At 60.2% G+C, this 16975-nt stretch overlaps 1 protein-coding gene across 1 annotated transcript in view; it reads left to right on the top strand.

The window, feature by feature from the left end:
• Positions 1–12554, top strand: part of TMEM132E (transmembrane protein 132E) — a 235340-nt gene extending 222786 nt beyond the window's left edge. Inside the window, exons 6-9 of the mRNA XM_073315392.1 lie at positions 3344–3549; positions 6197–6476; positions 8344–8535; positions 10810–12554. Of these exons, the coding sequence (XP_073171493.1) occupies positions 3344–3549; positions 6197–6476; positions 8344–8535; positions 10810–11856 (1725 nt within the window). The 3' untranslated portion in view covers positions 11857–12554. The remainder of the gene's footprint in view (positions 1–3343; positions 3550–6196; positions 6477–8343; positions 8536–10809) is intronic.
• The last annotated feature ends 4421 nt before the right edge of the window (positions 12555–16975 follow it).

The raw sequence follows: 16975 nt of genomic DNA, 5'->3' as shown, positions 1-16975 counted from the left end.
CCAGCGCCTGTGGTCGGGGCCAGGTTCCCCAGGGCTCAGCGCCTGTGGTCGGGGCCAGGTTCCCCAGGGCTCAGCGCCCGCGATCGGGGCCAGATCCCCCAGGGCTCAGCACCTGCAATCGGGGCTGGATCCCCAAGGGCTCAGCGCCCACGATCAGGGCCAGATCCCCCAGGTCCCAGCGCCCATGATCGAGGCCGGATCTCCCAGAACCCAGCGCCCGCAATCCAGGCCAGATTCCCATTGAGACACCTAAACAAGGGCCAGATTTGCTCCACATCCTATTGTGACCTGGCCACATATTCCAGAGCACTCAGTGTCCAACCTGCATCCAGCACACCAAGTCCCTGAAAAAACCAGGCCCCCTCCTGGGTGCTGAGCCCTTCTGCAGACCTCCCCAAGCAGACCTGGTCTGCAGCCACCACTGCTGTTTCAGTGGAGAGCATTTTGCACCTGTCAGTCATCGGGCTCACATATTTTTCTGAAGTTGCAAACCAAGATCAGTGCATCCAACTGAGCTGATCTGCAGAGGCAGATGGGTCAGCGGCCAATCTCGGGTGCAGGAAGGCAGGCTGGATGATTTGCAGGTGTGGAATTGCACTCACAGAGACAAACAGGCTGTGTGGAGACCTGGAACGGTATCAGAGTCGCTGGTGTGAGATCCTCCCTCCACCCTACGGGCAGGCAATGTTGCATTCTTGACTTACAGCCCTAAGAAGAAACATGAGCAATCCATTAGTAATTTCCTCCCTTAGCTCCTTAATTGGCTTGGATTGGTCTGTAATAAGCGGCCCCCTCAGGATATATTTGTTTTATAGCACATTTAACTAATGTTATTTGCATAAATGGAAATTAAAGAATGGGGGAGACACAACAATGGGATTAAAATTGATTCGGTGCAGCAACGTCTCAAGGTATTAACGTTAATGACGGTGACGGGGGTGCTAGTGAATAGCACCTTAAAGGCAGATACCATGTAAATACATTAGCAACAATGCACGGCTAATAGGGATTGCTTCCGTTAAATAAATTGTTCCAAGACGTGCCACTGGCACAGGGAAGCGGTGTGTCTAATGCAATTGACTTATCCACTCGGGGCTGCATCCCAGAGGTGCGGAGGGCTAGCTGTCTTTATAGAGCTGGTTCTGATATTTCCTGCAGGGCTGGGTGCAGAGTAAGGTGGAGTAACCCAAGAGTAGGGTTTAGGAGCTGATGGTTTTCTTAGATCTCCCCGCGTGACCCGGGACAAGTCATGTAAACGCTCCATCACTTTCACGCAGTTGGAGAAGTTTCGAAAAGGTGCAGAATGGCACAAGGCAAAACAGAATCTAGACACAGCTTGTCCTGTCGCATCCGGGGTCAGAAAAGGGGAAGGAGGAACATATGGAATTTCAGGCCATTTTCGGGTTTTGACAGAGCCAAAACAAAACGACCGTTTTGAGTCAAAGCCAAATGAAATAAATGTTTTGTCGCAAATGGAAACACTTTAAACAAACATTTTTGAATGAAAATATTTGATTTAAGGGTGGGGGGTTGTTTTGACCAGCTTTGGGTGCTCTCCAGCCTCTCTGGGGGCAGTGTGGTGGGAGGCATCACAGAGGCTGATTGTCTCGATCCATAGATCTCAAAGCACTTTACAAAGGAAAGTCAGTAGCATTATCTTTATTTTACCGGTGGGTAAACTGAGGCACAGCAAGGCGCAGGCATTTGCCTGTGGTCACACAGCAAGGCAGTGACGGAGCCTGGAGCTCCCCAAGACCGTTCTCACCACTGGACCATCTGTGCAACTGCTTGCTTGCTGTGTGCACGTTTGCTACGATCGCACACGCACATTGGGTAACTGCTGGTGCAAAGGCCTCCAATGTGGGGGCAGTCGGCACCTCCAGGGGCCGCTCACTACCTAGCAGGATCACACCCCTGGTTCCCAATCCTCCAGAGGGTCGAAAGCCAGGCAGGGCTCCGTCCCCTTTCCACACGCTCCACCCATCTGGAAATCAGGCCCAGCTGGTCTGCGCTTACTGCTCCTCCAGGCTCCTCCAGGCAGGGAATCAGCCCAGCTCCCCTTGACGGCCTCCTCCCGGCAGTAATGGAGCAGGCTTAGGCCCTGGGCTCTGAAAGCCTGCGCCAGGGGACAAGCTGCCCAATGGCGGCTCCCTGCTCGGCCACTGGAGGGCCCCGCAGAGCGAGACAAAGCCCCCCTCTTCCGAAGGGGGCAGCATGCAGCCCGCATGGCACCCCAGCACCTGCGGCCTGTGTCACCAGGGACCAGAGGTGAAAGTAAGCTGGTACGCCCCAGTACGGCGTACCGGTAAGAGCCGGTGCACCGTACTGGGGCAGCCCGGCTTCCCCAGGGGGCAATGTAAAGTGGCTGTAGCCCCAGGCCCTTTAAATTGCCTCCAGAGCCCCGCCCCGCTGCTGGAGCCCTGGGGTAGCGGCTATGGGGCTCCAGCGGCTATTTAAAGGGCCTGGGGTTCCCCTGCTTCTACCGCCCGGGCCCTTTAAATAGCCACGAGAGCCCCATCGCCACTACTCCAGGGCTGCGGGGGCTATTTAGAGGACCAGGGCGGTAGAAGCAGGGGAGCCGTGGGCCCTTTAAATAGCCCCCGGAGCCCCGGGCTGCTGCTGCTTCCCCTTTAGTGCAACACCCTCGCTGACCACTGGGGGCGCTCTTGCAGTGCACAGCGGCCTTTTGTTCCTGCAAGTGAGCCGACCCGCACGTGGCCAGTTCCAGCCTTGCACAGAGGCTGCTACCTGGGTACCACGCTGGACGCCGTCCCCTCGCTTAGCCCAGCTCTCAGCAGGCCGGGATGTGACGCCAGATAATGTGCGGCTCCGGCAATGATTGGTTCTTGCTCTGACTGACCCATAATGAGAGCGGCAGTCTAGTGATGGTTTGCCTTTGCCATATGGCGGATGTGTCCTTCCCAGCTCCTGGCCTCGGCGAGCCGAAGACAACTCCTGCCATTTAACATCCCTGTACTGCCCCTTACTTTTCCTCCATTTAGCATTTGACCTATGGAGGTGAACGTGTCGGGGGGCGGGGAGAACAGGACACCCGCCTGGCAGGTGTTCGAGATCGGAGCTGCCTTCGTCTGCAAAGCCGCGGCCTCCGGGAACCACAGCTCCCAGCCATCCGCGCTCCAGCTGGAGCTGTAGTCTCCCCAGGCCACACGCCGTTGGGGGTCTGCCCCCCACCCCCGGCTCCAGCCAAGCTGCCAATGCAGCGCCTTGGAGGTGTGATGGCACCCGCTGCTGCAGGGCTCGATCCAACCTGCAGCCCTGGGAGTGGCCGCAGGCCACCGGCTCCGCTGCTCAGTGCTGGTGCTTCCCTCCCTGTCCTCCCCAGGTGTCCAGCAGCTGCGACTACGTCTTTGTGAGCGGGAAGGAGACGCGCGGCTCCATGAACGCCCGGGTGACCTTCAGCTACGAGCACCTGAGCGCCCTGCTGGAGATGACGGTGTGGGTGCCCAAGCTGCCGGTGCACATCGAGCTCTCGGACCCCAGGCTGAGCCAAGTGAAGGGCTGGAGGGTGCCCATCCTGCCGGACAGGAGGTGTGCTCCTGCATGGGGGGCCAGAGGGGAGCTCTTGCCCCGCGGGCCGGGGCGCTTGCGGCCACGGGAGCAGGGGGCAGGGGACTCTGCCCTTGTCCGGCTTTGCCAGTCACAAATGCGGTTCCCACTGGCTTGGTGCTCCACCCATCTGGAAATCAGGCCCAGCTGGTCTGCGCTTACTGCTCCTCCAGGCTCCTCCAGGCAGGGAATCAGCCCAGCTCCCCTTGACGGCCTCCTCCCGGCAGTAATGGAGCAGGCTTAGGCCCTGGGCTCTGAAAGCCTGCGCCAGGGGACCAGCTGCCCAATGGCGGCTCCCTGCTCGGCCACTGGAGGGCCCCGCAGAGCGAGACAAAGCCCCCCTCTTCCGAAGGGGGCAGCATGTGGCCCGCATGGCACCCCAGCACCTGCGGCCTGAGTCACCAGGGACCGGAGGTGAAAGTAAGCTGGTACGCCCCAGTACGGCGTACCGGTAAGAGCCGGTGCACCTTACTGGGGCAGCCCGGCTTCCCCAGGGGGCAGTTTAAAGTGGCTGTAGCCCCAGGCCCTTTAAATTGCCTCCAGAGCCTCGCCCCGCTGCTGGAGCCCTGGGGTAGCGGCTGTGGGGCTCCAGGGGCTATTTAAAGGGCCTGGGGCTCCCCTGCTTCTACCGCCCGGGCCCTTTAAATAGCCGCGAGAGCCCCATCGCCACTACTCCAGGGCTGCGGGGGCTATTTAGAGGACCAGGGCAGTAGAAGCAGGGGAGCCGCAGGCCCTTTGAATAGCCCCCGGAGCCCCGGGCTGCTGCTGCTTCCCCGGTGGGGGGGCACTTACCTTACAGGGTGGGCTGGGGCTGGCTCTGACCCCCTCAACCCCGCCTTTCCGCCCTAGGCCCTGCCCCTTCCGGGGGCCAGAGCGGGCCCCAGAGTACCGGTAAGTCACTCGACTTACTTTCACCCCCGCCAGGGACCCTCATGCTGCCCCCAGCTCCCAGGGGCTGGAAGAGCGGCCTTTGCTGGGGTGTTTCTAAGCTGTGCAGACAGCTCACAGCTCAGCCAGGCTCCGAGCGGAGCGGAGAGAGGGCCTGGGTCAGTGCAATGCACAATACACGTGTGCACGGAGACATGTACACAAGCACACATAGCCACCTCTGCGGATGCACACACGTGGGTACACACTTCTGGGCACACACACACAGACGTACCGCCGCAGATGGGCACCTATCCAGGCACGCGTGCCACGTACACGCGTGCCCCCGGGTACACCTTCCCTCACCCCCAGATGCCCACAAGCACAGGCCAAGTCGTGAATGTGCATGGGACTACGCAGGTGCCTGCAGGGAGGCCCAGGTGCACATATTCATGTGAACACGCCCACGCCCACACCCACCCACTCCTTTCCTGGACACTGCCGTAATCCATCTAATAAATAATGTACAGTGCCCAGCACAACGGGGGTCCTGGTTCAGGACAGGTGCCTAGGAACTACCGTAATTCACCTGATATACAGAGCACATGCCTTACACACCCTTTCAGCTCCCGTGGGTACAGCGGGCCAAGGCCTTTTGTTCAGGATGCACCAATAGAGCTGGCCCTGGCCCTTCACATTAACCCCATCCCCTCCAACAGCAAATGCCACGTGCCATGGGATCTGCCATCCAGGGCCACCTGCATCCAGAACCCTTTTGTCAGCCAGCTGCCCACACGGTCTTCTGCCCCCGGGGGTGGTTTGCTCTCTGTAGCAATGCTACTGCACATCTTGAGTTAGACACAGGCCTCACCGCTGAATTGCAGCTACCTCTGGGGTGGAGCATGGAGGCTGCTGAACTGCACAGTGACAGCTGGAAGTGGGGGAGCGTGCCTATATAGCGAGCCACCTGCGAGAGAATCATAGATCAGTCGGGCAGCAGGGGAAATCAAGAAGTCTTTTCATCCAAACCCCCTGCTCTGAAGCAGGAGCAAGTAAACGGGCTAGACCATCCCTGACAGGTGTTTGCCCAACCAGTTGGTAAAACCTTCAACGACGGGGATCCAGCCTAGGTCACCTGTTCCAGAGTTTGAATATTCTTAGAGATAGAACGTGTTTCCTAATATCTAACCTGAATTTCCTTTGCTGCAAACTAAGCTGATTGCTTGTCCTGACCTCAGTGGGCATGGAGAGCAAATGATCCCCATCCTCTTTCGAGCAGCTATTTACATATTTGATGGCTTTTATCAGGTGCCCCCAAGTCTTTTCTTCTCTAGAATCTGAACACACTCAGTTCTGTCAATCTCTCCTCCCAGGTCAGGTTTTCTAAACCTTTGACCATTTTTGTGGCTCTCCTCCCGACTTTCTCCAGTTTGATCACATCTCTCGGAAAGTGCGGCGCCCGGAACTGGACACAGCGCTCCATCTGAGGCCTCCCCAGCGCTGAGCGGCATGGGACAATTACGTACAACACTCCAGTTAATACGGCCCTTTTCGCAACGGCCTCACGCTCTTGGCTCCTGCTCAGTTTGCGATCCCCGATAGCCCCCAGATCCTTTCCGGCAGAACTGCCGCCTAGCCAGTACGCCATTCCGGCAATGCGTCCCTCACCGGTCTCTGGCCTCCATCACCTTGGTACCCGGTAGCTGCAGAGCAGGGGCAGCCCCAGCCAAGGCAGGGTGGCTGATCTGTCTTGTGCCCCCAGGTCCGTGCGGGAGAGCGAGGATGATGAGGATGAGGATGAGCGGAAGCAGAACCGGGGCTGCACCCTGCAGTACCAACACGCCACCCTGCAGGTCTTCACCCAGTTCCACACCACCTCCTCGGAGGGCACCGACCAGGTCATCACCATGCTGGGACCCGACTGGCTGGTGGAGGTCACCGACCTGGTCAGCGACTTCATGAAGGTGGATGACCCCCGGGTGGCCCAGCTGGTGGACAGCAGCACGCTGGCCGGGCGGGAGCCGGGCACCACGCTCTTCAAGGTACGGGCCCCTCACCCCCTTTCCTCGGGGCATGGGGAATCGCATGGCTGTGGAGCTGGAAGGCAGCGAAGGAACGAGCCCTGCGTGCACAGGGGTGAGTGGATAAGCCGGGGCCCTGTGTCTGGGCTCATGGGGCACTCCAGCTGGCAAGCACTTGCTAGAGATGATCAGGGATTCCCTAGGGGCCTCTGTCCCTCGGGTTGAGCTAACAGCTGATGAAGCAGGGGAGGAAGTCCCTCTCTTCACCCCGGTGGGGGGTCAGGCTATTTCCTGCCCCTCCTCTCTCCAGCCATTATATACTGGAGGCAGGGAGTGGCCTGTACCAGGCTCCAGCAGCTGATGGCTAGGCCACCCCACAGCCCTGGCAGCATAATGGAGCAACTCACATGGGGAGGGACAGGTGCCCGCTCCGTGGCAATGCCTGGGGAAACCCCAGAGGGGCCCCGCCGTCCCCATGGGCTGCCTGAGCTGGGGCTAGTTGCAGGTAGGACAGTGGCCGTCCCTGATTGCAGGTGGGCTCAGGCTTGCAGCCCGGCTCTGCACATGGACCCCGCTGGAAAGCCCCGATCCGGGTCAGTTCCACTCGCCGTCTCCCTAGAGTTAAAGGGGCGGAGGGACCTTTCACCCACTGCCTGTAAAAGCCTCCCATGGGCATGGGGCCGATTGGCCGATGCCGGGTGCCAGACGCTGTCAGCAGGGAAACGCTCCAAAGCTCCTTCCCCTGGAGTGCATCTCCCTTCTGCAGCCGACCCCCCGGGGCGGGGTTTGTGATGGAGGTACTGCCCCCTCCCCTCCTCGGCCAGAAGGAGAGGTCAGGCTGGCACCAGGCATCCGAGGGGCTGTATGCAGAAGGAAAAGGTGGAGCCCAGCTGGGATAGGCTCTGGATCGGGGGCCCTTTGCAGCTTTCCGGTCCAGAGGCCGGCCTGGGTGTGTCCGTTGCACCCAGAGGTGCATGTGCAGGGTGTTGGCATCCTGGGCTCGGAGTCCCCCAAAGAGGCAGTAAATGGGCAAATTCTCTGCCGTGCTGACGAGGGCGTCCTCCCCGCCGTGGATGCCCGTCGCGCTGAGGTCCCCGTGCCCCAGAAGCAGCATCTGCCTGGCCAAGCCGTGCCTTTGATCCTCGCTCTGGCTGCGAATGTCATCCTGGCTTTGAAGCTCCGCAAGCAGCCGCCTCTCTCCTTCCTCCCTCCGGGGCTGGAGGGGTGACGGGGTGGGAGCAGTTTAAAGTTATCTCCTGAGCACATGCCTCCCCTGCGGGCTGGATCAGCCATTAACTGCAAGGCCCGGCGGCTCGGGCTGTAATTAGTTCTGGGCCTAGGCTCGGTTACGCTTTCCTAAGCGAAATTCCTGGTTTCTTCGACACTGGCTTCAAAGGGCCGAGCGTCGCAAGGTCAGTAGGGCTGCTGCCGGGGGGTCAGTGCTCTCCAGGAAACCCTGCTCCATGGGCGCGGTGCAGGCAAAGGTCGTGCCCGTGGGGTCATCTCTGAGGCCCTGCCGGACGCTTTTTCAGCTCCCCTGTGCTCTGGGGGCCAGTGATGTTTCTTGGCTGAGTAGGAGGCTAGGGGAAGGGGGGAACTGCAGCAGTGCTTTGTGGGAAAGGGTGGGCCCTCCTTGGCATCAGCAGGGCACTGCTGTGAGGGAGCTCGCAGCACCGAGGGTGGTCCCTCATTGGCGTTGGCAGGGTAGTCTCTGTGAGGGAGCTCGCAGCACCGGGGGTGGTCCCTCATTGGCGTTGGCAGGGCACTGCTGTGAGGAAGCTCGCAGCACTGGGGGTGGTCCCTCATTGGCATTGGCAGGGTGGTGCCAAGAGGTGGTGGGTGACTGGCTGGGCCATCACGGCCGCTCCCCGACCGCTCCTTCTTGCAGGTGGTGTCCCCGCTCATGGAGGCAGTGCTGGGGGAGACGGTGCTGACGGTGGCGGACGAGAAGGTCAGCATCATCGATCTGAAGGCCCAGGTGGTGTCCAGCCTGTCGCTCTCCCTCCATCCCAGCCCCGGCAACAGCCACACCATCATCGCTAAGACGGCCGCCCAGCAGACCCTGAACTTCTCCAAGCAGGTAACACAGGGCTCATGCCGCATGGCTCGCAGAGTGTGGGACTACACCTCCCAGCATGCACTTTGGCTCCCCATGGAGCACTGCATGCTGGGGCTTGTAGTCTCCCAGTGCCACACCCGCACATGGAGACCTGTACTCACTGCTCTGCCGTTTGGATGTGGATGTGTTTCGTTGGGGCTCATCTCATCAGCCCAGCGGAAATTCACCCCCATCCCATGTGATATGGCAGGACTGCTCATTTCTGACTGGGAGAGGCCCTGGCTCCATCTGGGGCCGGGATCCCCTATCTGCGGGGCCTCGGGGCCAGCTCACTCCTGTAAGTGCCCGTAGAACGGCGGGAGTTCCCATTGCTCTCATTCCGTGTAACCCCCAGCGCCCAGCCCCTCCTGGAGACCTCATGCATCCAGCTGGCCTGCAGGGATGACCCTGGCTGCCAGGGGCACTGTGGGATCTGCTCTGCCGGCAGAAGCCAGGGGCCTCTCTGGCTCCCCTCTCATTGATCCCTGGCTGGATCCAAGCAGGGCCAGGGCAGCCAATGGTGGGAGCAGAAGGTGAGGGGGTTCAGTCCTGGCCCCGTAAACCACCCACCCCAGATACCCTCAGCACCCACTCATCTGCCTACCCCAGACGCCCCCAGTTCCCAGCCACTGACCGACCCCAGATCTGCCAGAAACCCACCCCCTTACCCCAGGAGCCTCCTGCCCCACCCACAGCTGCCAAGCTTCTGGCAACTCTGTGTCCTGCTTGGGTCAGGGTGTATTGATTATATGCAAGTTATTTACAGCCATGCAAATTAGATCACTACCTAATTTGCATACTGGACTTTGCATCTGTACCAAACTTGCCCGCTATGCCTAGGAGCCCCCAGGTGAGGCATGGCCCTGGGAATCGTTTGCAGCAGTGCCTTGGCATAGCGCTGGCTGCAGGGTGCGGTATCCCGGGTCTCTTCACTGGCCATATTGCAGTGTGTAGCTGCAGCCCCCCTACGGGATCACCAGGGGCTCTGTGCGGTATGAGAGAGGCCGACTGAGCTCACGCTCTTTACAGAGACCTCAGTGCCAGTGATGGTGACGGGCGGGTGTCATGGGACTTCCGCTGAAATAAAAGATACACTGGGGTGAAGTGGGCCCGAGGAATGTAACCGGTTGGCACCGGGGGCAAGAGGGGAGGGCATTTGAAACCTATGCTTTCTCTCTGTGTGGGCTTTTTATAAGCCTGCTAAACAGCTCAGTCCTTTCAAACCCGTACTCCCACCTGGGGAGAGAGACAGAGGATGGGGAATGGATGGATGGTTGAAAAGATTGTCAGATGGATGCATGGAGAGCATGGTGGATGGATTCAGGGATGGGTGGATTCAGGGATGGATGAACAGCATGGGGGATGGAGAGGATGGGGGAAGGAGGGAGAGAATGGATAGCGAGCATGGGGGACGGATGAATGGATGGGGAATGGATGGAGGGTTGGAAAGCATGGGGGATGAATGATTGGACAGAATGGGGGATAGACGGATGGATGGATGGGTGAAGAGCACGGGGAACGGATGGATGGTTGGAGACCATGGGGGATGGAGGGACGGGTGGATGGTTGGAGACCATGGGGGATGGAGGGACGGATGGATGGTTGGGGAGCTTGGGGGATGGAGGGAAGGATGGATGGTTGGAGACCATGGGGATGGAGGGACGGATGGATGGTTGGGGAGCTTGGGGGATGGAGGGAAGGATGGATGGTTGGAGACCATGGGGATGGAGGGACGGATGGATGGTTGGAGACCATGGGGGATGGAGGGAAGGATGGATGGTTGGGGAGCTTGGGGGATGGAGGAAAGGATGGATGGCTGGGGAGCATGAGGGGTGGGTGGACAATGGATGGTTGGAGACCATGGGGGATGGAGGGATGGGTAGATGGTTGGGGAGCTTGGGGGGTGGAGGGACGGGTGGATGGTTGGAGACCATGGGGATGGAGGGACGGATGGATGGTTGGAGACCATGGGGGATGGAGGGAAGGATGGATGGTTGGAGACCATGGGGGATGGAGGGACAGATGGATGGTTGGAGACCATGGGGGATGGAGGGACAGATGGATGGTTGGGGAGCATGAGGGGTGGGTGGACGATGAATGGTTGGAGACCATGGGGAATGGAGGGAAGGATAGATGGTTGGGGAGCATGGGGGATGGCCGGACGATGGATGGTTGGAGAGCGTGGGTGATGGAACGATGGAGGGACAGATGGATGGATAGATAGGTAGATGCCCATTCCCCGTGTTTGTTTTGCAGGAAGCCCTCCTGAGCATGTGGGTCTCATACAGTGATGGCACCACAGCCCCCCTCTCCCTCTACGACCCCAAAGACTACAACCTGGTGGTGAGCAGCCTGGACGAGAAAGTGGTGTCGGTGACCCAGGACCGGGCCTTCCCGTTGGTGGTGGCGGAAGGCGAGGGGGCTGGCGACCTGCTGCGTGCCGAGCTGGTCATCTGCGAGAGCTGCCAGAAGACCAAGCGCAAGAGCGTGCTCTTCACGGCGCTGGCTAGCGTGCGGGTGCGCTTCAGCTCCGAGGAGGACCCCACCTATGACTATGGGGATGCCGGGCACGTGCCGAGCAAGCCGGGGACCTCGGGGAGGGAGGAGAGCGCGGCCAGCACCACCCTGCGGGCAGATGTGGAGAGGAAGCCGGAGCCCAGCCAGGACAGCGGAGCTCCCAGCATCCCCCACACCACTGAGGACTTCCCCACCATCCCCACGGGCTTCGTGCAGGTGCCGCGGGGGCTGACGGACCTGGAGATCGGCATGTACGCCCTGCTGGGCGTCTTCTGTTTGGCCATCCTGGTCTTCCTCATCAACTGCATCGTCTTTGTGCTGAAGTATAGTCACAAGCGCATCCCGCCCGAGGGCCAGACCAACATGGACCACTCCCACCACTGGGTCTTCTTGGGCAACGGGCAGCCCCTGAGGGCCCAGAATGACCTCTCCCCTGCGCCCGAGAGTCCCGGCAACCCGCTGGAGAACGTCCAGACCTGCTGCCACGGGGACCACCACAGCAGTGGCAGCTCGCAGACCAGCGTGCAGAGCCAGGTGCACGGGCGGGGAGACGGCTCCTCGGGGGGCTCCACCAGGGACCAGAGTGAGGACCCGCTCAACTCCCCCACCTCCAAGAGGAAGCGGGTGAAGTTCACCACCTTCGCCACGCTGCCTTCCGAGGAGCTGGCCTACAACTCCATCCCCATCGCCGACGAGGAGGACCTGGAGTGGGTGTGCCAGGACATGGGGCTGCAGGATCCTGAGGCGCTCCATGACTACATCTGCAGGATCAAGGAGATCGCTTAGCGGGCTGCCGCGCCCTGTCACGCCACGCCAGCTGCTGCCCGCTGGCCAGGGCCCGAGCGGATACCCCAGACCCTGACCACCAGAGCCGACTTTCGAGACTCCCCTCCCTTTCCCTTTCGCTCTCTCTTCCGCGCACGGGGCATCCCTTCTGCCACTTTCTTTTTTCTCTGAAAGGGAACAAGTGTCGAGCGAGCCAAACCCAGCGGGGTGAACCCCGGCGTCCCGAGGGAGCAAGGGGCCGCCTCTGCCTTCCGCCCACTCACCGCCAAAGTGCCAAGGTGCCTGCAAGCTGCTTGCACAAACCCCGGCCCCCGCCTGGTGCCGTCGAGGGGAGCTGGTGCAGCGGGGGCCGCGGAGCCCCGCGTGACGGGGGAGACACTGGTGGGGGTGGAGGAGCCAGAGCAAGAAGCTGAGATAGAGCAAGAAGTGGGGGGGGGACGGGCCGGGGGGCAGGTTCAGACCTGGAGCGGTACCGGCCGGCGTGGCGGGCTCCACTCTCCACGTGCCCTGACACTGCCTTGGCCCGCCCTGCGAACCACGGACCGAGCGGTGCGGCCTCCGAGCGCGCGTCGGCCAGGGAAGACGAACAGGATTTCTCTGCTTTACTTTGTTGCACAATAATGTTGAATAAATATACATTCAGGGATCCCCCCCGATGGGCCCGGTCCTGCCACCGGTGTCACGGGACACGCTGCTCCGAACGCTGGGGGAAGGGCGGGGAGGAGCGGGCAAGGGGCCTGGCTCCAAGCTAAGGTACCTCGGGAGTGCCCTGGAAAGCTGGAGCGAAGCCACGTGGCTTTGGCCCAGCCAACCCAGCTGCCACCAGCCCTGGGGAATACGTGGAGCGGCCACGGCCACTCCCTTTGCTGTTCCGAACCAGAGGAGGCCAGCGCCCATGTCTGTCCCTGCTGCTTGTGCCAGGCCCTGGGCTCCTCGCTCCCGTCTGGGGCCTCTTCCCTCCGCAGCGAGCTTCGCTTCTGAAAAGCCAGGCCTGGCATGAAGCCGGGGAGGGGAGGGAGTGGGGCCAGGGACTCCGTTGGCCTCCGAACCCAGCCACAAAGCTCCTGAGCTGCATGGGAAGCTAAAGCTGAGGTTCTCGGCCCTGGGCCAAGCGCTTCCGGCTTCTCCCAGCTCCTCCTCAGACGGTCCCGTGCCCGCCCCCCGCTTGCAGTTCATAGTCTCGGTGTGTGTGCCTTCCACAAATGGCAGCACCTGCGGAAATGGCCCCAACCGGCCCGTCAAGGGTCCCTTCAGCCGGGGCGCCCCAGGCATGGGGGCCAAGACCGCTCGCCTCCCACCCATGGCGGGGTATGGGGTGAGCTGAGCTCCCAGCTAACCGGCTCCCAGACCACAGGCTTCGCGAGGATGCACTGCCTCGTGTTGGAAGCACGGGCCTGGGCGTCAGCTGCCCTGGAACCCAGTCACGAGCCTGTGGATGACTCGGCAAGCTTGAGCGAGTCACCCTCCGTGCACCGCCCACACCGTGCCTCAGTTTCCCCTCTGTACAACATATTACAGTGGTTCTTCTTTGGCTCCGCTGTCCCTCCCCGGATTCAACAGAGACTGTTGTGGGAGGGAATTTGCTCACTTCTCCAGCTTCTGCCCAGGGCAAGCCCAAAGGCTGAGCGATGGATTGAGACTTCGCATGCCAAGTAGCAACTCCAGATGTGGCCCACTCCCTCACATCCTCTGGGAAGGGGCAGCTGCTCCTGGGGAGAGGTGAAGGTGCCACCCCGAGAGGGGTGGGGAGCGGGTCTGAGTGAGCAGTTCAACCACAATGCTGTGCTCATAGGGCCAGGCCTGGTCCCATCCTAGCTCCCCCAGTAACAGCCCCGTGGGGCCTCCCAGAGCCAGGCCTGGCCAACCTGCAGTCATAGGGTCTCTCCCTGCCGCTGCCTCATCACCTTGAGGCCTCAAGCATCTGACCCCCTCTGCCAGGGAGCCCGGAGTCTGGGCCTCTCCCATCGCCACATTCCCATGACTCTCATTGCGGGGCCTGAGAAGACGCACAGTGCATCTCCCCAACCGCCTCGCCCCGCAGGCCCCACCATGCCAACAGCGGTGCCTGAGCAGTGCCCCGTAGCGCACATCTGTGCTGGGGGTGGCTGGCCACATGCCCCCCCCGCCCCGACCATACCAGGCAGTAGACACACTGGCACTGACTAGCAGAGGGGCAGGAGAGCGGAGCTGCTCATGCCAAGGGAGGGGTGTTATCTCTCAACTGGGCTTTACCCACCACTGTGTCTAATTTTTATTAAATAAATAAAAGAGAATAGGGGGGAAAAAGGCACTGGAAAGGCGGGAGCATTTCTCTGTTGGGTTTGTGTAGCGTTGCTCCTTCAGCCCGAGTGGTCTAGCCAAGAACCAGGGCCTTGCGGGGGGTTCTGTCTGTTCGGAGGAGATATTGGTGAGAGTCAAACTCATGGTGGATGCTTATTTAGTCACAAAGAATGTCCACACGCCATCCTGTTCCCTGAACACAGGAGCCGCAAACAGCAGCAGGCAGTTTCGTGCCTCAGGAATCCCCACGCCTGCTCCCCCAGCCAGCTCTGTGCCCAAGAAGCCATGTGTCTCTTCTGCCTCTCGGGATCATACTGACAATCACCATCAACACACTCCGCTGTGATTGATATCCTATCCCCTGTGTCTGCAAGCAGGGAACCCCACTCAGCCTGCCTGGCTCATCTCTGAGCTGCCATGTGCCTTGGGCGGTCTCTCCCTAGTTGTAGCTCTCTTTAGTCCATAAAGGGATTTAATTGCTCCTTGAGAGTGAAAACCTGTTTGGCCATACCTATTGACATTACCTAGGGGCTTGTCGACACATGGAGGTCATCAGGAATAGCTGTTGCGCTTGAAATTCACACCCTACCTGCAGCTGAATTATCGTCCAAGTGTAGCCCAGCCCTCAGGCTGTGATTGGCAGCTGCTCTGCGGATGGCACCCATTCGCCTCGGTCACAATGGCGGTGGAGCTATACACAATGCACTGCGTGTGGCCATTAAAGCAGAAGGGCATTGGTTTCACCTTTGCCAGTCCTGGAGGAAACAGCCCATGTGCTTCTAGGGAACCCAAGCTTCCGGGGAAGGAGTTTGGGGCGGCCACAAAGGGGTATTGGGTGGTCACAGGCTCCCTACCCTTCCCACGTCGCAGCTGGGAGGGGCTCTCCATGTGGAATGCTTGTGGCCCACTGGCAGAGGGAACTGGTGTGGGCTTTGTGCCCTTCTAAGGTGGCTTCCTTCAGGTGCGGTGCTAAAGACAAACTGGACCTCGGAAACCCTGCGCCAGGCCAAGGGGGAGGTGTTGGCGGGGGAGGGTTGGCACAGAGGCAGAGGCTGAGGATTTGGCCTAGGTACCGACGTGTCCAGCAGGCCCGTCGGCCACAGTGATGGGTGCAGCCAGGCACAGAAGGACGCTGGGGGCCTTGTCTATAGGCATGAACTGCCAAGGGCTGCTCATTAGGACTGGGCTGCCAATCGTGACTGTCGGTCTACAAGAATGAGAGCACCCCCGTGCACACATAGCATCCCGGCCACGCACTGTGTCCGTCATGGGGGAGACGGTCCATGCGCACACGCTGTACCCGACATGGACCGGTTCGCTAACTCCTGGGGTCAGTGCCTGGCGTTGCCTGGAGCCAGGGTGCTGGTACATTAAATCCTAATCCCTAGCTATTCTCCATCAGTAGGTCTCCAGGCACTGCACAAAGGCTGGCAGTGTCGTTACCCCGATTGCACAGCAGGGGAAACTGAGGCACAGGGCGGGTCCCGGCTCTGCATGAGGCTTTCCTCAAAGTGAAACATATCACTTATTTTAAACTCGGCTTTGGAAGCAGTCCTCATGTGCCGAGATGGCCCCTGTCCCCCAGCCCCTGCAGCATTCAGCTTGGCTTTAAGTCTCCTTCCTGTGTCTGCCTCCATTTTAATTAGGCACCCACTGTGGTTGTGTCTTTGAATGCTGATGGCCCAGGACGCTCCTGGCCGAACGCTGCCCTTCCCCAGCTGGGAGTAAACCCCCAGCGATTCCTTGGGCTCCTGGATTTACACACCTGTGACTGAGAGTGCGGCTTGTGGTGCTCTGAGGGTACGTCTCTCCTGCGATCCGGGCGGTATACCAGAGCTAGCTGGCATCGAGCTAGAGCACCAGCCGTCCGTGCATGGGTCCAGGGGCCTGGACGGGATTGTGCTCAAGATGTTGTGTGGCACAGTTACAGTGCAGCCATACCCTGAGACGAATTAACAACGTAAGAGCAGATATTGCACCAGCGTCTTACAAGACGACTCAAGCCCTGGACTGACAGCCCACTTGCAAGAAGCGCTGTCCCTCTGAGAAAGGTATTCAGTAGCTAGCTGTCCCGCCTTGGGGCATGAGGTCAGGGCCTCTCAGTGTATCCTGCATGCTAAGCCCGGGTCTGGGGGGGCTCGGGCTTGCTGGTTCCACGCCCGCGCTTGAGCGTCCACACTGCATTGTAGCCCTGGGTTTACAATTCCCTCTGTGCTGCACAGCCCTTCTGACTCGGGTCTGAGGCGTGAGCTGCGTCCACACTGCAAACTGACAGGGGCTTGGACCTGCGTCACAGTGGGACTCAGGCTCTGAGCCATGCGCATAGGGACCCAGTTCCCGAGCGCTTGCTGACCTGAGTCAGACTGATTGGTGCGTGGAGGGAAGCGGGGCTGAGCCAGAGCCTGGCCTTGGTGTGAAGTGAGGAGACACCCTGACAGGCTCTGCCCACAGCGGGAGCTAAGGTGTGCTGCATATCTTTGTAGTGCCCAGGAGCGCCAGCCCTGGCCCAGGCCCCCACAGTGCTAGGTGCCGAAGAAAGACAGAACAGAGCAGGTCCCTGCCCCAAACAGCCTCCAGTCCAAGTAAATGCCCACTTCCGATCTGCTGCTAACCTTCCTGTTAAGGTGGGAGCCACTGCGGCAGAGCCAATCTGTGCGGGGCCTGGCACTGGCTAGCAGGGCCTGAGTCCCAGAGTGGAAACAAAAATCTATGGGTCATGACCGGGGTTCTCAGAAGCTGGAATGATCAGGGCAGACACCTGAAGGTCTAGATCCCTTCTGAGCTTTCGGGCCTGTTTGTTTTCCATGTGAAATTAAAGCATCTCTCGGCCTGATTTTCG

Source organism: Lepidochelys kempii, chromosome 17, assembly GCF_965140265.1.
Source record: "Lepidochelys kempii isolate rLepKem1 chromosome 17, rLepKem1.hap2, whole genome shotgun sequence".
NCBI lineage: Eukaryota > Metazoa > Chordata > Testudines > Cheloniidae > Lepidochelys > Lepidochelys kempii.
The sequence above is the reverse complement of the archived record's forward strand: the minus strand, read 5'-3'. Positions and strand labels throughout refer to the sequence as shown.